General features: G+C 45.6%; 1 protein-coding gene across 5 annotated transcripts in view; it reads right to left on the bottom strand.

The window, feature by feature from the left end:
• Positions 1-19,552: 19,552 nt before the first annotated feature.
• Positions 19,553-23,922, bottom strand: part of SMAD2 (SMAD family member 2) — a 39,672-nt gene continuing 35,302 nt past the window's right edge. For all 5 annotated transcript variants that reach the window (XM_082242074.1, XM_082242070.1, XM_082242071.1 and 2 more), the window contains 3 exons: positions 23,681-23,818; positions 23,348-23,492; positions 19,553-22,232 (listed from right to left, as the gene is read on the bottom strand). In XM_082242074.1, coding sequence (XP_082098200.1) covers positions 22,109-22,232; positions 23,348-23,492; positions 23,681-23,818 — 407 coding nt within the window. In that variant the 3' untranslated portion in view covers positions 19,553-22,108. The remainder of the gene's footprint in view (positions 22,233-23,347; positions 23,493-23,680; positions 23,819-23,922) is intronic.

Below are 23,922 nucleotides of genomic sequence, written 5' to 3' on the forward strand. Positions count from 1 at the left end.
GCACAGTCTCAAATTGCTTGGGAAAGATCCTGGAGAGGAGGCAACAGGCAGTTGTGGGACTCTGCAGCTGCCTCATATGGGCAAGATCTACCAAATAAGAGTCTCTGTGTTCATTCGACCCGGCACTCCTGAGCAGATCCTGTGTCGTCTAATAAAGAGTTAACTTCACCTGCTCTGTGTGATTTACTGCTGGCTCGCTCCTGACACTTGGATACTATTGGGTACTTCTGGATCTAGTCCAAGACTCTAACTGCTACACCACACTGCCCAGGGATCAGAGATAACAAATGTCCAGCAACAATAGGAGGGCCACAGATTAACCACCCCTTGTCTGGAATCTGGGGTGTTCTTAACACAGGAGGAAATCGCTATCAGATCAGGCTAACCCAGTGAAAGCGCAGAGTGGTTGCCCAATGCCCTTTTCAACGGACTGGGGCATCTTCCCTCAGCTTTGATGCGAATATAGATTTGTATACATATACAAGAGTGTAATAACCTTGAAACAGATTCTTTTTATTTTTCTCCTCTCCATCTAGCAGAATACAGTCCCATGCAATAATGGGGTTTGTAATATAATGATACAGAATCAATACCGGGATTGGTATGCAACTGTCAAGCTCCTCGTATAAATCCCAGCATAGTTTTCCTTCCATTCTGTTGTTTATATTTATGGATTGATTTGCAAGAAATATTGCAAATTAGAAGAGATCAGGCCTGCTTTTATCATGCATGGATGCAATGGTGGAAAAGGTTGTGTTGCAAATACAAAGTAGGAGAGAGGGATTTCAAAGAATTCAGCACCACCTATTGTTAGAGGTTGGTAGTGGACGTCTCCTTTCCCATACCACCTGTTTTCTTTCATATGTACACTTAGGAAACTGCAATATCTTAGAACTGTAGCGTTGGAAGGGACCCCACGGGGTCATCTAGTCCAACCCCCTGCAATGCAGGAATCTCAACTAAAGCAACCATGACAGGAGGCTATCCAACTTCTTCTTAAAAAGATCCAAGGAAGGAGAGTCCACCACCTTCTGAGAGAAGACACAGAATTAAATATGGACCAGCCTTTGCAACCTGGTGCCCCCAGGTATGTTGGACTACAAGTCCCATCAGGTGTGCTGGCTGTGGTTGATGGGACTTGTAGTCCATCACGGCTGAAGGGCACCAGGTTCCAAAAGCCTGGCTTGCACAGTGGATGGTCCTGGCAGCGGCGGAAGCAAACCAGGGTGCAGTGGCGTAGCGTGGGTTGTCAGCACCCGGGGCAAGGCAAGTAATTTGCGCCCCCTAACCTGTGGATTTGCGCCCCCTAACCCTAAACCCCAGATGTTGCGCTCGGTGCGGCCGGCACCCCCTGCACCCCCCACGCTACGCCACTGCCAGGGTGGATTTGATTTAAATCACGATTTAAATCACTAGCCAGTAAGACTTGATTTAAATCTTTTTTGTTTTCTTTTTTTACAGAAATACTCATTCTTGCTGGTATAATATTAATATTTACAACCAAATGAAGGTTTCATTTTTGGAATAATAAATTTCCAGAGTTGTTTTTATAGTTATATCAAAAATTACTGATTTGGTTATGCTATTAGAAATACATAGACAGATAATTATGATTTTTTTGTGAGGTTTGATAAGTTAACTGTTTATATTTGGACAACTTTTCTGCTTTACTTTAGAGGATGGAGAAAAATAATCATCTCCCTAATAACAATTTAAACAATTTATTTAACTAAGACAATAACAAACATGGATACATATGCTATTATGTTAACTGATGTGGTTAAACAATTAAAAAAAAACAAGCTTAGACTGAGTTTTAGCACACATGAAAAACTTAAAACAAATCCTTATTTCCTGATGAATAGGCCCCTTTGGAGTATAATGTAACTTAAATAGAAAACTATTTTTAGAAAGATTTTTTCTCCAGGAAAAAAAAATTACTTTAAAAATCCATTTTAAATTTTAAAAATCAGATTTTTTAAAATCATTGATTTTTATCCACCCTGAAGCAAACAGAGGGAAAGAATTGGGCGTTGGGACCATTCAGTTGCTAGCAGGTGGGTTAGTTTGAAGAGTACAAACATGACAGAAGAAGAAGAAGAAGAAGAAGAAGAAGAAGAAGAAGAAGAAGAAGAAGAAGAAGAAGAAGAAGGAGAAGGAGGAGGAGAAGAAGAAGAAGAAGAAGAAGAAGAAGAAGAAGAAGAAGAAGAAGAAGAAGAAGAAGAAGAAGAAGAAGAAGAAGAAGAAGAAGAAGAAGAAGGAGAAGGAGGAGAAGGAGAAGGAGAAGGAGAAGGAGAAGAAGGAGAAGGAGAAGGAGAAGGAGAAGGAGGAGAAGGAGAAGGAGAAGGAGAAGGAGAAGGAGAAGGAGAAGGAGAAGGAGAAGAAGAAGAAGAAGAAGAAGAAGAAGAAGAAGAAGAAGGAGAAGGAGAAGGAGAAGGAGAAGAAGGAGAAGGAGAAGGAGAAGGAGAAGGAGAAGGAGAAGGAGAAGGAGAAGGAGAAGGAGAAGGAGAAGAATTTATTATTCGTACCTCGCCCATCTGGCTGGGTTTCTCCAGCCACTCTGGGTGGCTTCCAACAAAGATTAAAAATAAACTAAGATGTCACACATCAAAAACTTCCCTGAACAGGGCTGCCTTCAGATGTTTTCTAAATGTCAGGTAGTTGTTTATCTCTTGGACATCTGATGGGAGGGCGTTCCACAGGGCAGGTGCCACTACCAAGAAGGCCCTCTTCCTGATTCCCTGTAGCTTTGCTTCTTGCAGTGGGGGAACCGCCAGAAGGCCCTCGGCACTGGACCTCAGTGTCTGGGCAGAACACTGGGGGTGGTATACAAGGTATACAAGACCGAGGCCATTTAGGGCTTTAAAGGTCAGCACCAACACTTTGGATTGTGCTCGGAAATGTACTGGGAGCCAGTGTAGGTCTTTCAAGACCGATATTATGTGGTCTCGGTGGCCACCCCCAGTCACCAGTCTAGCTGCCATATTCTGGATTAGTTGTAGTTTCCGGGTCACCTTCAAAGGTGGCCCCACGTAGAGCGCATCACAGCAGTCCAAGTGGGAGATAACCAGAATATGTGCCTGCTAGATGTCCCATCAGTGGTCCATCTACTCCAACATCCTGCTCCCACAATGGCCAATCAGATGCTTGTGGAAAGCCAGCAGGCAGCACAACCCATTGCAAGGCAAATGGGATGTGCTGTATCTTAACGGACTTCATCCTTCTCATTGCATGGGCTGGTAACAGGCAGAGCAATCTTAGCAATGATTAAGTGGCAGATCTGAAGCCTTGCCCTGCTCTCACCATCGTGGGAGAAGGTGGGGCTGAGCGTTCTACTCTAAGGAGGATGTCAATGGCACCTTCCTACCTGTGGTTTCCTATTCTCTGCTACCATCATGTGGTTGCTTCATGAATCACAATGCAACTGGTGCTGAAGTCATGCTGGGACCAGAATTTGCAGGACCTGCAGAAGGGTGCTTTTCGCCCTGCTGCAAAATAATAATAATAATAATAATAATAATAATAATCTTTTAGACAGAGGTGGTTTCCCACAAACTTATATTCCAAGGGAAGAGAACAGGGGGAGCTTCTGTCTCAAGCATGTGGGTGAGGATAAGAGACTGATTTTTTTTTGTGGGGAGGGGTAATTTCAGTTTCACCAACAATGTAATGGATCGCCTAGATCAGGCATGGCCAAACTTGGCCCTCTAGCTGTTTTGGGACTACCATCATCCCTAGCTAACAGGACCAGTGGTCAGCGATGATGGGAATTGTAGTCCCCAAACAGCTGGAGGGCCAAGTTTGGCCATGCCTGACCTAGATAAATATTTTTTGGCCTCTTATTTCAATTTCAGTTGACTTTGTTTCAGCAGTTGTTCCCCTGACAGTGTCAAAGCCCTTGGCTACAACTAAAGATGCACTTTTGTGCATGCGTATGAATGGGTATCACATGCAGAAACACTGCACCATTTCATCAGGTTGCATAAGCAGTGCGTCTTAGTCTCATACATGTATTTTGCTCAGAAGAAAGGGGGGAGGAATATTGCATAGGCCAGACTTAGCGTATCATCCCAGCTGGTTCTACTCCAAGGTTGAGTATCTCATAGATAAGGCAGAGAGAGGGCTTTGGGGACTTCTTTTGCAACCGTAAACATTGGCACCAGTCTTACTTTTTTTGCTGCCTGTGAGAGCCATATAGTGCTGGCACCCACAGGACTTTTATCAATATATTACTACCAGCACCTCTCTCTTTTTAACCAGCTAAAAAAATGAAAAGCACTACTGGATTAAGGCCTTTAGAGGCCATAGGCACTTACAAGGCTATTGTGCCCCACCCATATGTAATTCAAAATACAGTGGTACCTCAGGTTACAGACGCTTCAGGTTACAGACCCCACTAACCCAGAAATAGTACTTTATCTCAGGATGAGAACAGAAATTGCACGGTGGCGGCACAGCAGGAGGCCCTATAAGCTAAAGTGGTACCTCAGGTTAAGAACAGTTTCAGGGTAAGAACAGACCTCCAGAACAAATTAAGTTCTTAACCCAAGGTACCACTGTAAAAGCAATACTAAACCATTATTTTTATTTTTATTTTTCAAAATGACACAAAACGTACATGCATGCTGAAATTTAAAAAGCTCCTTTCTAGATCTTCTGATCGCAAAATTCCGAATATGGTCATCAAAGCTGACTCAGTGAAGCATGTCTGCTTCCATACACGACAGAGAAAGTGAATGAAGTTTCAAATTTAGCAGTAATTCCTGCATTTCATGGGGTTGGACTAAATGACCCTAGGGTCCCTTCCAGCTGGAGAAGTCTATGAATATATGATTCTATAAGGGGCCACACAGCTCAGGGACAGGGCATTTGCTACACATGCAGGAGGTCTCAGGCTCAGTCACCAGCATCTTCAGGTATGACCAGGAACGGTCCTTGCCTGAAATCCTGGAGAGCAGCTGCCGATCAGTGCAGACATTACTGAGCTATATGGGCCAATGATCTCAGTATAAATCAGCTTCCTGCGGCCCAAGGGGCAGCAAAACTGAAATGCTGAACAAAAGGCTGGGTGAATTAGAAGGGGTTATGTCCTTAAACAGATAGCGTTTCAGTATCCCAATGGAGACGGGGAGGAGAAGGTGAAAAAAGCAATAATTTTGCCCGTTGACTGCCTTCAGAGCTCTTTATCTTGGCATTCTTGATAAATTCATAACTGGATTTTTATTGTGCAGTTGCCTGGAGCAGTCCATTAGCTCCCCCAGTCAAATCGCAACCCCAACAATACCTTATCATTCCATCTCCTTTGCATTTGGCATGATGCAATTGTGCTAATTAAGCAGCCTCTTTCGGCAGCTTCACTCCGCCCCCATCCTTTGAAAGATAAAGATCCAAGGCTGCTGGATTCTATTTTATTTAAATGCACAGTCACATGTGAATTTGCACTCGGAGCTGTGACGTGGTCGATCAAGGCCACCAGAAGCCCATCAGACATAACTTTGCCTCTGCAGACAAGGATATTTTAAAAATCAGTTCCCAAAAGCTGGCTTTTAAGTGACGTTTGACGTTTCCACTATCTTCTAAGCCGACATGATGTTTGTTCCTTTAGAGGCTTTATCGCCCTGCTCTGTAGTACACTATCCTGGCAGTTGCTGGGAATGTTTTGCTTCCCCTGTGAAATGAAAGAAAACATCCAACAGAAACCTAAATAAGTGGGATGCTAGCAGAGAGAAGCATTTTTCTAACCCTGACCTGGTAAAAATATTCAGGGGTGTCCATCCAAACAGACCCAGAACCTGGAGAATGTCCTGGGGCAGATTTGGGGACCTGTGGGAATCTGCAAGGAGAAGGATCTGGTACATAAGTGGGGGTTCATTCACAAAACACTGGATGTTGCCAATAATGCTTAACCGTAGTCAAAAGGGGATGGTGGTTTCTTGCCTTCAACTGGGTTAAGGTTCTCTAGCTTAAAACAGGGAAAGGCACAGTTTAGGAAAGGCAAAGATACCCATTGGGTGTATACAGTGGTACCTCGGGTTACAGACGCTTCAAGTTACAGACACTTCAGGTTACAGACTCCGCTAACCCAAAAATAGTACCTCGGGTTAAGAACTTTGCTTCAGGATGAGAACAGAAATCACATGCCAGCAGCGCGGTGGCAGCGGGAGGCCCCATTAGCTAAAGTGGTGCTTCAGGTTAAGAACAGTTTCAGGTTAAGAACGGACCTCCAGAATGAATTAAGTTCTTAACCCGAGGTACCACTGTATAGGGAGAAACCAATGAGTGCAGCTTGGGGTGGGTGTGTGGCTGGGTGTAAGTGAAACTCTTAAGCATGTCTTGCACATAACAACCAACTGCTGGATCAGGTCCATGGACGAGGGAGCCGGCGTACAGCTTCCGGGTCATGTGGCCAGCATGACTAAGCCGCTTCTAGCGAACCAGAGCAGCACACGGAAATGCCGTTTACCTTCCCGCCGGAGTGGTACCTATTTATCTACTTGCACTTTGACGTGCTTTTGAACTGCTAGGTTGGCAGGAGCAGGGACCGAGCAACGGGAGCTCACCCCGTCGCGGGGATTCGAACCACTGACCTTCTGATTGGCAAGTCCTAGGCTCTGTGGTTTAACCCACAGCACCACCCGCGTCCCAAACTGATCGCCTTATCCTTCATGAATTTGTTGGCATCCGTGTGTCTTCGCTGTACTCTTTTTAGCACCTGCTAAAAACATTTCTACCCAGATATGTAGAATGACGTGTTTCAGTTCATTTGTTCAGTTCAGTTTCAATTTAAATAGTTGCTTTTAACTGTTTCTTAGCAATAGTTGTATTGCTTTACGCTTTTGCAAACCAGTTTGAGTTCTGCTTTGTTTTTAGAATCAAGCAGCACATCGGTTTCATGAAAGGAAGAAATAAAATCAAAGCGGGGGGGAGGATTCTTTCCCCTGCCGAAAATTTCTTGTTCCCAGTTAAAAGCCCCCCACCCCTCGGTATTACAGATGGGCTTCCAAGGATGACATTTATGAAGGGGAACAATCAGATCTCAAGGCAAAACAGGCTCAGATATCCGCGCAAACCGGCACTTCTCATCCTGGTTTCAAGGTCACTGTTTATCCCATGGGCTTAAGTGTTCAGCTGCACAAGGACACAGGCAAAGGCCTAATCCAGGCCCTCAGAAGCAGGTAACAGCTCAGCTGCAGAACACACTTGGCACAGAGAACATCCCAAGGTCAACTCCCACCACCTCCAGCTACAAGCGATAGTACAGAACCCCTTGCCATGTCTGGGGGGCAGGAGGCTGCCTTAGGGGTACAGAGAAGGCCCTGTGATGTTCAGTTCTGTCCTCCAACACGAGTTGTGATTTGAGGATCTGCCACCCACTTGAGGATAAAAAAGACACATGGACACGGTATATAAGGTTTGTTGTTGTTGTTGTTTAGTCATGTCCGACTCTTCGTGACCCCATGGACCAGAGCACGCCTGGCACTCCTGTCTTCCACTGCCTCCCACAGTTTGGTCAAACTCATGCTGGTAGCTTCGAGAACACTGTCCAACCATCTCATCCTCTGTCATCCCCTTCTCCTTGTGCCCTCCATCTTTCCCAGCATCAGGGTCTTTTCCAGGGAGTCTTCTCTTCTCATGAGGTGGCCAAAGTATTGGTGCCTCAGCTTCAGGATCTGTCCTTCCAGTGAGCACTCAGGGCTGATTTCCTTCAGAATGGAGAGGTTTGATCTTCTTGCAGTCCATGGGACTCTCCAGCACCATAATTCAAAAGCATCAATTCTTCGGCGATAGGCCTTCTTTACGGTCCAGCTCTCACTTCCATATATAAGGTTAATGAGCTAAAAAAGGCCACAACTTTATTGATTACAGCATGTGAGATGTATTGGCTTAGGCACTGGATAAACCACAGCGAGTGACTCCACCCCCTCAGGGAAGGGTGAGTCTATCAAGGGTTAACCACCAGTGGGAGGAGCCTGTTGAGGCAAATACAACTGAAAGCTCCCCCTGATGTCACCGGGGGTCGTGCCATGGCCCTAGCCACCAGCAGGGGCGTTGGACAGGATCCACGACCGCCAGATTCCTTTACCGGAATACCCATAAAGTGGAGGGGTAGACGATGGCCACACCCTGCCCTCCAATAAAATAATAATAATTTTTATTTATACTCCGCCCTCCCCAGCCAAGGCCGGCTAACAAGCAATAATAAAAACAAGTTGAATGAATACAACTTAAAAACAAGATGAAAATACTGAAACATTGAAATATTAAAATGCAGCCTCATCACAGGAGGAAAAAGGAAAAAGAAAAAAGAAAGAGGGGGAGGAAATCAAATTGGCTCCAAGCCAAAGGCCAGGCAGATCAACTCTGTCTTACAGGCCCTGCGGAAAGAAATTAGATCCTGCAGGGCCCTGGTCTCATGAGGCAGAGAATCATAGAGTTGGAAGAGACCACAAGGGCCATCGAGTCCAACCCCCTGCCAAGCAGGAAACACCATCAGAGCACTCCTGACATATGGTTGTCAAGCCTCTGCTTAAAGACCTCCAAAGTAGGAGACTCCACCACACTCCTTGGCAGCAAATTCCACTGTCAAACAGCTCTTACTGTCAGGAAGTTCTTCCTAATGTTTAGGTGGAATCTTCTTTCTTGTAGTTTGGATCCATTGCTCCGTGTCCGCTTCTCTGGAGCAGCAGAAAACAACCTTTCTCCCTCCTCTATGTGACATCCTTTTATATATTTGAACATGGCTATCATATCACCCCTTAACCTCCTCTTCTGCAGGCTAAACATGCCCAGCTCCCTTAGCCGTTCCTCATAAGGCATCGTTTCCAGGCCTTTGACCATTTTGGTTGCCCTCCTCTGGACACGTTCCAGTTTGTCAGTGTCCTTCTTGAACTTTGGTGCCCAGAACTGGACACAGTACTCCAGGTGAGGTCTGACCAGGCACTATTACTTCCCTTGATCTAGATGCTATACTCCTATTGATGCAGCCCAGCTCTGAGAAGGCCCTGGCTCTGGTTGAAGCCAATCTAACTTCCTTAGGACCCGGGACCTCTAGGGTGTTGCTATTTATGGATCTTGAGGCTCTCTCTGTGGGGCATACCGGGAGTGGCGGTCCTGTAGGTATGAGGCTCCTAGGCCGTATGCACAAAATACGCAATACACAAACATATTCCAATGCCTAACCGCCAATACCCAAAAAGTCGTGACGATTTGCTACGAGGTAGGCTAAAAACCAAGCGGCCGGTGCCAATTTGCCAGTTGGATAAAAATTCCTACCAGGCCCCTTGGCCAACCAAGGCGACCAACCACAGGTCCATAGCAATGTCAAGAACCAAGCAATGAACTAAAGGGAGGGTGGGTGGGTGATCCGATGGAAAACCAGAAGCACAATGAAAGGGAAGCGCTGCCGCGGCCGTGTTTGAGCGGCTAAACCCCGCCCCCAAGCCTCCACCTGACTGGTTGGCTACCTGGGGGTGTGGCGCGGCAGCCGGACCAGCTGGGCAGGGGCCGAAACGCCCCCTGCCAACACGGAAAACGGCTCCCGCTCACAACTCCTACCTTCTGTAAGGAGGCTTTATGCCCCGATCGCCCTGCCTGCAGACAGACACAGACAGAGACACACAAACACCACTGTGACAAATATTCCAGCTCAGCAGTGGTATCACCAGTGGCGGCAGCTACATGTTGGAACTCCCTGCCGATTGACACAAGGCTTCGCTGTGCCTTTTCATTATCTGCTTGCAAGCCTCTTTAGAAATGCAGAGCTGCAGAGGATGGCAACACCAAAGAGGCCTTTTTCTGCATTGGCCCCCCATTTGCAGAATGCTTTCCCCAGGGAGACTTGCCTGGAGCCTTCCTTATACACCTTTAGGTGCCAGGTGAAAACATTGCTCTTCAACCAGGTTGATTAACATCAGATACCCTTTTAAATGTGTTGTTTGATGACTACATGGAGATGGCGGAGATGACTGGCAGAATTCGAGACCAGGGAGAAGAGCAAGTGGAAGAAGATTGGGGGAAATTTAAAATCTATTTGCAGAAACATTGTAAAATTTTTGAATGTTGATGACATTGAAATGAACTGTGGGGCTTCTAGCAACAAGATAAAATTTAAGATTAAACCAACAATAGATAAACTAAAGGGCTATGAATTTGCTGAACCAACTTTTAAAAGGGATACAAGAACGGGGGATGTGAGGAAGTCAGGAAAACATGTGAATTTAAGATATAAAATTAAGAAAGAGGGAATTTTTGTGTGTGTTTTTTATATGTGCTTTTTCTTTTTTATTATTAGTTTTTCAATGTATGCATTTTTGTATTTTTGTGTTTAATGTTTGTATTGTTGTATTTTGTAGTATGTATTTTGTGTTTTTATATTTCTCTTGTTCTTGTCTTTGTATTTTTTCTTTTATATTGTGCATTGTTAAAACTTAATAAAAAATTTTACAAAAAAAAATTTAAATGTGTTGTTTGCGGGGGGGGGTTGTTGGTTCGGTTTTGCTCTAATCTTTATTATGCATTTTGTCCTTTTCGTATTGTATTTTCATGTTGTGAACTGGCCTGAGATCTGCAAATGAAGGGTGGTATACACATCTAATGGGGACGTGGGTGGCGCTGTGGGTTAAACCACAGAGTCTAGGGCTTGCCAATCAGAAGGTCGGCGGTTCGAATCCCCACAACGGGGTGAGCTCCCGTTGCTTGGTCCCTGCTCCTGCCAACCTAGCAGTTCGAAAGCACATCAAAGTGCAAGTAGATAAATAGGTACTGCTCCGGCGAGAAGGTAAACGGTGTTTCCGTGCACTGCTCTGGTTCGCCAGAAGCGGCTTACTCATGCTGGCCACATGACCCAGAAGCTGTCTGCGGACAAACGCTGGCTCCCTTGGCCTATAGAGTGAGATGAGTGCGCAACCCCAGAGTCGGTCATGACTGGACCTAATGGTCAGGGGTCCCTTTACCCTTTACATTTTACACACATCTAACAAATAACAAAATGATAAAAGTTACCAGTACCATTTTTCCAGAACTCACCATGAACACTTCGCTTGTTCTCTTATAATAGCAATGGCACCCACCTGAGAGGTGCCAGAACTGAGTTCCATCAAGTTCCGGCTTGGGGGGGGGGACCATCTTGAGTTACCGTATTTTTTGCACCATAACACTCACTTTTTTCCTCCTAGAAAGTAAGGGGAAATGTCTGTGCGTGTTATGGAGGGAATGCCTACGGGTGGCGGGGGGATCTGCTGCAGTCGTGAGCAGAGGATCTATGGTTCCCCTTCCTTCCCTCCTCCGTGGCTCGCTTTGAAAAACAGCAAAGCGGGAGAAAAGCCGCTGAGTGGGGAGGAGAGAGGGACAGAGAGCCTGCTTGCTTTAAAGGAGCAAAGCGGGAGAGGAGAGGTGCCGCTTACACGAGTGTAAGTGGCTCCTGTCCGGTTGGCTCCTTTAAAGCAAGCAGGCTCTCTGTCCCTCTCTCCTCCCCACTCAGCTGGCTAAATAGCAGCAAAGTTTTTCAGCGAGCCGGGGAGGAGGGAGAGAAGCAGAGCCTGCTTGCTTCTCCTCTTATACCCCTCTTCTGCATTATTAACAGCATCCTTCTCCACCCACCCCACGCGTGCTCCTTGGCCCTTGAGTGCTTTTCCTTCCCTCCCCACTTAAAACGTGGTTAGAAAGCATGGATCCACATGGATCCTCAGGATTTTTGCATTGGGCTACCTCAAACTCACCGTCAGATCACATGTCTGTGGCCACAGCATGAACCACAAAAATCATACATCCACTGTTTCGTTTAGAATATTTTTTTTCTTGTTTTCCTCCTCTAAAAACTATGTGCGTGTTATGGTCAGGTGTGTGTTATAGAGCGAAAAATACGGTACATTCTCTCTCTTTTCAGCTATTGTCGATTATAATTCACCTTTTCAATGCTTTTATGTATTTAACTGTTTTTCTGCTGAGAATTTTAAAAGCTCCATTTTACATTTCTGCAAATGGTTTAGAGGTTTGCTCTACAGTCGACAAATCGTGTTAGATAGATTGGTGGCGTTTATGCTCTCGCCTCCGTTGTTGGAAGCCGTATACTTCTGAATACAAGTTTCTGGGAATTTCAAGTGGGGAAGGTGCTGTTGTGTCCAGGACTTGACTGTGGGCTTCACATAGACATCTAAGTTGACCACTGTGGGAAAAGGATGCAGCAGTAGATGAGTTTTTGGGCGTCTTCTTATGGAGGACAGTCATCACTGCTGGGATGTGTCTGGGGTAAGGTAAAGGTAAAGGTACCCCTGCCCGTACAGGCCAGTCTTGACAGACTCTAGGGTCGCGCGCTCAACTCACTCTAGAGGCCGGGAGCCAGCGCTGTCCGCAGACACTTCCGGGTCATGTGGCCAGTGTGACGAAGCTACTCTGGCGAGCCAGAGCCGCACACGGAAACGCCGTTTACCTTCCCGCTAGTAAGCGGTCCCTATTTATCTACTTGCACTTTGATGTGCTTTCGAACTGCTAGGTTGGCAGGCGCTGGGACCGAGCAACGGGAGCGCACCCCGCCGCAGGGATTTGAACCGCCGACCATGTGATCGGCAAGTCCTAGGCGCTGAGGTTTTACCCACAGCACCACCCGCGTCCCTGTGTCTGGGGAGACGAGGGCAATTGGCAGACCCCCAGCTGGCTCCAGCCCATCGGCCAGCAGCTGGGCGAACTCCGGTTCTCAGAACAGCATCAAAACTGCGACTCAAGCCTCAGAGACCTTTAGAGACTGAGCACGTAAGCTAGCACAGATAAGAACTCTTTGCAACAGAAGTAGCGGACAGAGGCACATGTAAGCATATTTACAAACATTTATTCAGCATCAGGACAAAGGAAAAAACATGTCTGCTTCCCTTAGTGTCCAAGCAAAAAAGCGTAGGCAAAACCTATACACAACAGAAGTTCCCAGCAGACTGTGCTGGAAGTAAACAGACATGTGATGTACAACTCCACATGCCTGTTCCAAAGGTGGAATGGAAACTCAATATCCTAACATCCTCCCCCTTACCGTGTAATCTGTATGACCTGTGGTTGAACCCAATTGCAACCGCTGTACATAAACCTTAAGTTGTACTCTGTTAACAACATTAGACAACAGAGCTGCAGGAATCTTGTTTCCTGGCAGGTAGGACACCTGAATGAATCCTTTCTGGATACATTCCCTTGCACAATGTAACTTTATCTGCAAGTATTTGGTTCTTTGCTTGCAACTCTCTCCCCATCTCATCTAGGCAGACACATCACTTTACCTAACGATAGGGCCGGTCCTCCATGAATTGCTGACTGCTACTGTAGAGCATGCTAGCTGTAGGAGCACTTCCAACAGTGGTTGAAAGCAGAAAAGTAGTGGCATACTGCTTTGTGTAGATACACAGTTACATCATTTGACAGATCACTTAGCTGCCGACCATGTGGTTTGACTAAAGGAAGAATTCCATCCTTCCTAAATGAGCTGTGGCTCCCTTATAAATATCTCCTTTCATGATTTCAACATGCATCTTTCATGAAATATGGATTTCATTTTCTTCCCTCTCTCATTTTAAGGCCAGTAATATGCTCGTGTTTTAAAAATAATTCCCAGTTCTAGGTTTCTGTGACCAGGGGCTACGACTGCATTTCTTTTTATTTTTTACAATCCAATTTAAAAATGGCAAGGGAGAGGGGATTTCAAATGCACCATAAAAATTAGCAGTTCATGGTCAAGAGGGAAGCCTTTGATGTATGGAAGCCTTCCATTCAAGTCCAGAAATCATGGTGGCCTCTAGTAACGTTTTTAAAAAAGCACCTTAAAAATACAACGCAAGTAATTTCCTGTGCAACTTCTCTTTCAAGTTCAGTGGAATCATGGCTTTTTTTGTGTGGGAGCAGCAGAAACAAATAAAAGCGATTCTGGTTTTGATCACCAAAAGAGAGAGTGTATGTCTCTCCCAGTGAGCTTTCTAGAACATTCTATCTCCCCAGCGTCTCTTTGGCAAAACACCATTTAGCAGAATACAAAACAGTGTTTCAACTTTTTGAAGACAATGGAATAAATTCAATATGGCACTAAATTGAAGTTCTTTAGCGGTGTGCTAGCGAGACGCGGGTGGCGCTGTGGGTTAAACCACAGAGCCTAGGGCTTGCCGATCAGAAGGTCGGCGGTTTGAATCCCCGCGACGGGGTGAGCTCCCGTTGCTCAGTCCCTGCTCCTGCCAACCTAGCAGTTCAAAAGCACAACAGTGCAAGTAGATAAATAGGTACCGCTCCTGTGCTGCTCTGGTTCGCCAGAAGCGGCTTAGTCATGCTGGCCACATGACCCAGAAGCTGTACGCTGGCTCCCTCGGCCAGTAAAGCGAGATAATCACTGCAACCCCAGAGTCGGCCACAACTGGACCTAATGGTCAGGGGCCCCTTTACCCTGGCAGGAAAAGGCGCAGGAAGCCAGCACGGTTATTGTGTCTTCTTGTTCAGCGATCTGGTGTCACCCCAATACCCCCATTTGAACAACAAACTTCCCACTAGTGCAACTGTTGCGCTGGATTTTGAGACTGCAAACCGCTCTGTGATCCTCAGATGAAGGGCGCTATATAAATTTAATAAGTAACAAAAAATAGTAATGATTTCATATTGTGTCATCATTACCCCATTAGCCCAACAAGCCTTTTGCTGGCAGTCAAGGAACGTTGACTCCAGACCATAATTTCCTGAACCATGTGCTGAGATCTACAAATGAGACAATAAATAAATGAATTAATTAAGGTTCCAGGGTTTTTGACACAAGAAGGCTCTTAGCCCGTAATCTGTTACCTGGTCCATTTAACTGAACATGCCAAGGCTTGAACCTGGGACATATTTTCATGCCAAACGGAGGCTCTGGCACCAAGTGACTGGTGCAACTCCACTCTGGTCAGAACACACTCAGGCTCTACCACCCCAGAGGACCAAATGTGGCCCCCCGGATCTTCCTTTGTGGCCCTTGGGACTCTGAAAAGGCCACACCCTTCCTTTGTGCCCTCCATGAATGTCTTTGCCTGGATCAAATGGGTCCTCCAGCAGCAGGTATGCCTCTGTCGGAAATCAAGCCTTTATCAGGAGAAACTGGCAACTCTCCCAGGCACCCGGCTTGGTCTCCTTTTGACCTACCTGTCTGCTTTCCCGGCAGGATACAGGCTAGGTCGCGATAGGCGATCCTTCTCAGCGTGAGAAGAACACACCACTCCTTCCTGCCCCCCCCCCCAGGCAGGAGAAAGAGATAGACAAAAACGTATTTACATGCCTTTATTTCTGTCTTTGCAGCGTTACAGAAAACATGACTGCTCTCTTCAAACTCCAACAGCAGAGAGACAAACTCCTCCTGTACTTCCTGTACAGCTCATATTACACTCTGAGCTAATTCTGGTGCCCTCTGCACTGTGAATAGACTGTCCCTCCTTTTCCCACGGAACAGTCCCAACATTCCCATTATGTTTTGCTTTCAAGCTAGCAGTAGCTCGCGGCCGCATTGCTTCAATATCGTAACAGCCTCGTCCTTCTCCGCTTGGGATGCCTGCAGAAACTTCAGTTGTACACATCTATTGCTCCACCCATCCTTGCCTCTGACCCCAGACACCACTGGCAAGAGACCCCTGGAAAGTTCCCCACAAGGAATCACAGAACTAGAGTGCAATCTAGTCAACCCCCCTGCAATGCAGGAATCTCAGCTCAAACATCCATGATAGATGGCCATCCAACCTCTGCTTAAAAACCTTCAAGTAGAGTCCACCACGTCCCGAGGGAGACAGCGTCACTGTCAAACAACTCTTACTGTCAGAAAGTTCTTCCCAATATTGAGTCGGAATCTCCTTTCTTGTTACTTGAAGCCACTGGCAGGATTCCTTCCTTCTGAGGTGCAGGCTATCATAGCAAAAGCTGGGTATTTTTAGGGGTGCTTCGTAACAAGGGAGGGTGAGAAAAAGGAGGATGGCATAAAGAGGGGCGGAGGCTGGCACACAAAAAAGTGGCAAATGAAAGTACAATGGTACCTCGGTTTTTGAACGCCTCCGTTGATGAACATTTTGGTTTTCGAATGCCATAAACCCGGAAGTAAATGCATCAATTTTTGAACACGCCTTGGAAGTCGAACATACCACGTGGCTTCTGTATTGAGTTTTCAGTTTTCGAATGTTTCATAACTCGAACGGTCTTCCGGAACGGATTACGTTCGAAAACCGAGGTGCCACTGTATTCATATAGGGCCCTTCAATTGTTCTCTCAGGGCAGTTTTCAAAAAGAGTAAAAACGATACAAAAACCAATTAAGCAAAAAATAAAAAATAGTCTCAAGACCAGCACTGAACAGTCAGCAGAATGAAAACTGCACCTCAGAAAGAAACAAAAAGGTCTTCATAACAATTAAGGGCAACAGCAGGCAAAGATTTCTGGGGATAATGTTCCACCAACTGTGATGTCATCAAGAAGGCCCATTCTGCCAGAGTCATCTCCTTTACCTCAAATGGTGAGACACTCACCGGGAACCCTCAATTGCAAATTGCAATAGTGAGATACACACAGGCAGGAGAATACTGAAGATCTCACACGTGCGTTTATGTCCACATTACCAAATGCCTCAAAACCTGAGAGGTTTGCACTCCCAGGCAATGCTTCCTTACTTCACAAAACGTCAAAGCAGTCTGCTCCATTCTTTCACTGGTGAAGTGATCCTTGACTTGGGTACCGTTTCTGACGTTTTCACGCCAAAACTTACCTTAGTTTAGGGAAGCTTTTAATGTTTGATGTATTACAGTATTTTAATTTATTTTTTTTGGAAGCCGCCCAGAGTAGCTGGGGAGGCCCAGCCAGATGGGCGGGGTATTATTATTATTATTATTATTATTACCTTTCTGTAAGGTCTGGATGGGAAAGATGGAGGGCACAAGGAGAAGGGGACGACAGAGAATGAGATGGTTGGATGGTGTTCTTGAATCTACTAGCATGAGTTTGATCAAACTGCGGGAGGCAGTGGAGGACAGAAGTGCCTGGCGTGCTCTGGTCCATGGGGTCACGAAGAGTCGGACACGACTAAACGACTAAACAACAAGGTCTGGATCAGCATTAGAAACTCAGATATATTAGCCAGGTGCCAAAAGGCTCCTTAAACCAAAGGTTACAGTTGCCAAAATGGAATGTCTCCTTGCCATCAGGGGGCAAGGTGTCTCTAAAGTCGTATTTTTCAAATGATGGACTGACTGTGGTTGATTATCAGTTAAACATCTGGTGAGTTCAGATGACAACCTTAAGCTAGGTCAAATGCTCTGAGAACTTAAAGAAGAAAAGTCACCTGCTCGAGGGGCAGTCCACATATATACTGGTCTGTTCCGACCTCTTTTTCTTAATGGTGACTGCTCTTGCTCAGGCGACACAGGAAAAAGCATTTTGGTTCCAGAAATTCATTCAGATTATAGAGATAAAATATACTGTATTTTTCGCTCTATAAGACGCAGCAGACCACAAAACGCACCTAGTTTTTGGAGGAGGAAAACAAGAAAAAAAATATTCTGAATCTCAGAAGCCAGAACAGCAAGAGGGATTGCTGCGCAGTGAAAGCAGCATCCCTCTTGCTGTTCTGGCTTCTGGGATAGCTGCGCAGCCTGCATTCACTCCATAAGATGCACACACATTTCCCCTTACTTTTTAGGAGGGAAAAAGTAAGTCTTATAGAGCAAAAAATACGGTAACCCATAGAATTATACAGGATGGGGTATTAGTGTGTGAAAACAGTCCAAATCCAATGGTCCGCAGGTGTGCACCTCAAGACGGTGGAGATGTCGGGCACTATCCTGGCACCCAGGCACCTTCACTTGGTCGCAATTCAGGTGCAAAATGAACCTAACTAATTTTGATCACTGGTCATGATGAAGGGAGCCAAGGCACTGACAGAGCACCATTTACTCAAAGTCTCCTTTTGCAGAGAATTTGGTTTTCGAGACCTCTCGCCCCCTGCTTTCTTCCTGGACCCAATTTATACCTGTAAATTGTGGCCTGGCTGTCTTTTATTACTCAATACCTGGAAGGCCACAAGCTCCACACACCCCTGCAACAAGGGTGAGGCCAAGGAAAATGTTACAGCCCTGACTTACGTCCACTGGAAACAGCATTTAAAAACTCTTCTGTTTTATCAGGTTTTTAAATGGCTTCTAAGTAGCACACCACCAACTTCACTTTCAGCTATCATAATTGAACACAGGCCACTGTTCAAGAGGCACAGCTGAGAGCCAAGAATTTCCGTCCATTTTTGCAAGTTTTGCATTGTTCCATGTCTTTAGGCATCTTCCTTTGGACAGTTCCGCCCTGCCTGTGCAAGTTTTGCATTAACCAGCTCTATATTTATCATTGACAGTTCAATGAACTTGAGCACCTGCCAGGAAGGGGACGGTGCCTTCGAACCGAACTGGAATAAATGATTAGGGCGCCATTGGAACAAAATTCAGCATACTCTTTTGCAGGGTATCATATGAGACAAGCTGGCTATAAAGCCTCTCTGACACAATGCATGGAGCGCGGACCCTGACCACAGCTCAGCAGATTACACAATTCCCCTTAATATGATTGGAAATAAAAGTTGTCACTAAAACACAAATTCCCATCCCTCAGATTTTAACAGCTTTTCAAGAGAACAGCAACCAGCAAAACGCTTGTGCCATACACTTGTTTCTCTACAAAAGAAAAAAGAAGACTACCACCAGGCATGGATGATCACAATGTTTACCAACTTTAATCGGTTATTGCCACTAAACACAACAGTGTACAGCCCTTTAGCCTGATCAAGTGCCAACAGCTGAGATTTTGTAGGGTTTTGTCGTTTTTGCCAAGGAGCAATGTGATGGCAAGAGGGAGGGAGGGAGGGAGGGAAAGAAGGATAGGAGAGTAGCCTGAGTAGGACAAAGGCATCCTGAGGAAATGAGAAAGGCCCAAGTACAGTTGCCCCACTTTTCACAACAACTGACAATTTGGCTAGCTTTGCTTTCGAACTTGCTACTATGGCACTGAGGGTCAGAAACTGGTTTTTCCTTTAACTTAAGTTCTGTGAAAGACACTTTCCACAAATGTTTTGTGATTACTGCCTGACGGCAGCCATGTCTTCTATACTGATGCATCAAGTTCCTGGAAATCATTCCAGCAATACACACAAGCCATTGTGCTTTCACACCTGCTAGACAATGAAAGCATTTTGTCCCCCCAAGGAAGCAAAAGATGCTCAAAAGAGCTGAAATTTCCAAGCCCACAATGTCAACCATGGACATACCCAATTATTATTATTTTTTAAACCTCACATGCTTTTCTGCTTTGGAATGGCAGACCTGCTCCCATCAAACCATGCCATATTGCAAATCCCACCCCCATCTCCAGTTTCAAGAGAGCCTTACAATCTCTTGGGGATGTTGTTCCACAAGTTCAATCAGACTCCCTTAGGCATGCAAAACAAGTCACAGTGTTTTGGATCCTGGACCAGTTATATTCACAGATAGTATATGAAGCAGTCCTCTAAGCAGAGGATGTTGCTGCTTAACCATTCAAACAAGCCATGGTGAGAATTAAATTTTTTTTATTAGTGTATTCACATATTAGGCAAATGCAACACACATGAAAGCTTATTTCTTAGGTTCACAAGTTCTACCAATACATTAGGCTACTGGTAAAACTACACAAACTGGTAATGGCTTCGCCAATTCTTTTAAAATTGTCTGACCCACTTTGATTGCCCACCCTCAGGCTCGATATTTGGTATTGCTCCTATGCCCTATCTCTTAAGGCATAAAAAAATCCATCATTTATCTTCCGTTCAGTCAGCTGATTGCAAAGCTTAACACTGGCCACGTTTGTTCTCAAAGCTGAAGTTGTCACTAGGTGTACTTACAAAGTACAATACTAGTGCAAATAAACGATTTGGGGTGGGGCGTGGGGGGGGAGGAAAGAAAACAGACAAAAAAAGGCAATCCTGCTACTGCCACAACAACATGAGAATGACAGACGGCTAGATCACAAGATTGTTAGTAAGATGTATACTTTTCAAGTCAGAATAACCCTGCTATACAGTTTCCCAACCCTTACCCAACCCAGACTTATCTGTAGAATATAATTCAAAATATTTCTTAAAGCAAGGTTCAGATGTAGTGTCCAAGGGTTCTCAATAACATGTACTAGGGAATCTTCTCTTTTCATGGCTGGTCGCAACACCCAGCCTAGGGAGTCTGCAGAAGCAGTGACTTCGGCAAGATCCACTCCTTCTGCAATGGATGCTCATTAAGCAAAGCCATACAATTTTGTTCGGACCAGCCCGGTAAACCTTCAAAGAAATGTTAAGTTTTATGTTCAAACCCTTGTGGAAGTTGCATTTCACTGTGTGGGAGAGAGGGGAAAACTGGTAGGGAAGCCACATCAAATCTGATTTAGACTTTTATCTTTAAAAAATCTACCGGTGAAGCAGGAGATAATTGATGGTGCGGCTGCTCTCAACCGTTCCTTTCAATCTGCGTATCTGGAGTCCCACTACACCTTAGGAGGGAGAGGAACTGGAGTTTGTTTCTCCTGTATTTTAGCAATGGATTTGAGAGCAACGGAGATGAGACTCTGGGTTGCATCCTGGCAACCTTTTAAACAAACAAACAAACCCCTGCCGAGTGCAAAGGGATAGAGTTCAACTCCTGCATTTCACATACTCATCTCTGCTGTCTGGATAAGGGAAAGTTTGCATAAAGGGTTTCGAGATACAAAAGGACCAGCAACATCTTACAGCTGCTCGCTTGTCACTACTGAAAAATAACGGTGCTGCTTTGAAAGTACACACTCACCAATCTGAAGGTGGTGAACAAGTCTTTCTTGGGAGAAAAATGTGGATTATTCTGTGAAAAAAACCTTATTTTGAAACAGCTGCATGTGCGCATGCGCTGCAGACCTAGAATTTAAGAGATTGCAACACTCTAGGCAAAGGGCTGATGACGGCAGTTAAGAGGTTCCTCGCTTCCACCCAGGTCTGAACCCCTCCGCTCCCTCCTTGATCCCAGCTAAGCATGATCCCAGTAGCATTTGTTAGCCATGGTCAAGGTGAAAAACCATTAGCACATGAATGTTGATTCCATGGTAATTAACCATGGCTAACGGCAGGAGGGAGAAGGCAGGAAAGCCTTCTTGTGCTCTCTTAACCCTAGTCAGAAGACCACACAATGTTACAGCTGCAGTGGCCTGTTGGTGCATCTCCCAGGAACGACCTCCCGCCATATTTTCGAACTAAGGTGCAAGCTGGACCTCAGGGCCAGCAGCACCCATCGCCGGCAACAGATGCCACTACTTTAGGTGGGCAATGGAAGGATCAATTTTTTAAAGCATGGTTTGGCCCGGGGGAGGTGGGCGTGGGGGCAAGGAGTGAAAGGTTGAACGTGGCACTGCCTATTTCAGGCCCACTAAGCATACTCAACACGCAAGAGATGGAACCCAAGAATCGCTCCCGCTCCAAAGAGGGGTTTTTTTAAGGTGACAGCTAGTACACTTGGAAAAGGTTGGGGGGGGGGGAAGGAGATTTTCTGCATAAAGTCTGTTATAGGGCAGCGGAAAGCCTGCATATATATTTATATATAAAAATATAAAAAAATATAGAGAAGCAAGAACTTGGGCTTTTTTACGAGATGGCTGCCTAAGTCAAGGAGCTCTGCACATCTATCAATGGGAATTTAAACTCAGGACAGCAGAATGGTGTCAAAATTGGGGGGGGGGTGCCATGATACATTAACTGAACCATTCATGTTATTGGTAAACCTTTAGGACACTCAATTTATATATACCCAATAAAAAACACCATTAAAGTATTTAATATGTCCCTCCCTCCTTCGGCAGAAGGCGTTTCTATACACTAACTTTTCATCTAGAGCATCAGAGTATAGGAAACAAAACCCACAAGGTGCTTAGAAACTGATGAGACCCTCAAGTGCTTTTCTGTCTCTCTCTTTCTCTCTCTCTCTCTCTGAACTTTTTGGATAGGAAACAGTTCATGGAGACCACACACGAGTTACTACGACAGACGAGCTGTTAACATTTAAGTCTGTTGCCTGGACTTTGCATTTCAAGCGCGCTAGTGGAGGCGAGGAGCATTACGACATGCTGGAGCAGCGCACTGAGGGAGAGCCCATCTGAGTCAATACTTTGTCCAGCCACTGTAAAGGCCCGTTCAGGTGAAGCTCGATCCAACAGGGAGTGCTTGTTACCGTCTGCCGCCTGAGGAAGGGAGAAAGAGTTGGGGGATGAAATACACTGTGAAGCCAGCATACAAGCCAAGGGCTTAGGCAAACTAAGGCCCGGGGGCCGGATCCAGCCCAATCGCCTTCTAAACCAGGCAGAGGGCCTTCTCGGTGGTGGCACCCGCCCGGTGGAACACCCTCCCACCAGATGTCAAAGAGAAAAACAACTACCAGACTTTTAGAAGACATCTGAAGGCAGACCTCTTTAGGGAAGCTTTTAATGTTTAACAGACCACTGTATTTTAATACAGGTTACATACGCTTCAGGTTGCAGACTCCGCTAACCCAGAAATAGTACCTCGGGTTAAGAACTTTGCTTCAGGATGAGAACAGAAATCGTGCTCCGGCGGCGCAGCGGCAGCTGGAGGCCCCATTAGCTAAAGTGGTGCTTCAGGTTAAGAACAGTTTCAGGTTAAGAACGGACCTCTGGAACGAATTAATTAACCCGAGGTACCACTGTACTCTGTTGGAAGCCACCCAGAGTAGCTGAGGAACCCCAGCCAGATGGGCAGGGTATAAATAATAAATTCTATTCTATTCTATATCCGGCCCGCGGATGGTCTGGGAATCAGCGTGTTTTTACATGAGTAGAATGTGTGCTTTTATTTAAAATGCATCTTTATCCCCCCCCCCCAAATATAGTCCAGCCCCCCCACAAGGTCTGAGGGACAGTGGACCGGCCCCCTGCTGAAAAAGTTTGTTGACGCCTGGTTAGAGTCCCCGCTCAACAATCAGCTTGCAGGGCCACTTTTAAGACCACAAGGGGCAAGGAGCCAGTGCCTCAACACGCCCCCGCCCCCCCCGGCTGATCCAATAGCAAGTTCTGTCACCAATTTGGGGCTGGGCGCTATCTGGTTTTCAACACTGCGATAGATCACCAGAATGGTTTTAACCATAGGAAAGGTGGCATACAAATAAAATCAGGGCAATGATTTTATTTATTAAATTTCTATTTCACCCTTCATCTGAAGATGACAATTATTATGATGATGATACCGATTTCCTTAATTTGTAAAAGGGAACGCCAGGCCTACATTAACATCCCGGCTGCAGGATGGTTCTACCAACAAGGAGAGGAATGCCACTCTGTACCTGTATTCAGCGCCCCATCCTTTAACAAAACTCATCCTTATGGTGCACATTCGGGTTAGCTGATACACTGCTTCAAAGCCCTGATTTACAGACTGAGCCAAAAGAGCAGCAAATTCCTGGTTATTAAAGATCTTTAGGTTGCAGCCTACAAAAAAAGAAAAACGGTAAAAGTATGAATGATCGGTACCACTACATTACACACGTTTAAGTGATTCAACCCCCCTACCCAACTTTTTTCAAAACATATTTTCCTTAGGCATCACAGCAAGGCAAATAAATACATTTCAATACACTGAAATGATGGCTGATCTCTGCTGGTTATACACCTCTTACCTGGCGGGATTTTGCACACGGTTGCAGGATGCCAGCCATATCTCTGATTACAATTGGGGCTCTGAACAAAGATTGCGCTATCGCTTAGGCACTCAGCAAAAACCTCTCCGCCAATGTAATACAGGCGCACTCCCCTCCCTAGAAAAAGAAAAAGAACATTAAACGAACAGAAGCAGCTAAAATTTGCCAGATCCAACATACTGGCAAGTACAAACGGTCTTGTTTAGCCAATCTCTGGTTAC

Source organism: Podarcis vaucheri (assembly GCF_965113315.1).
Source record: "Podarcis vaucheri genome assembly, chromosome: 11".
Lineage (NCBI taxonomy): Eukaryota > Metazoa > Chordata > Lepidosauria > Squamata > Lacertidae > Podarcis > Podarcis vaucheri.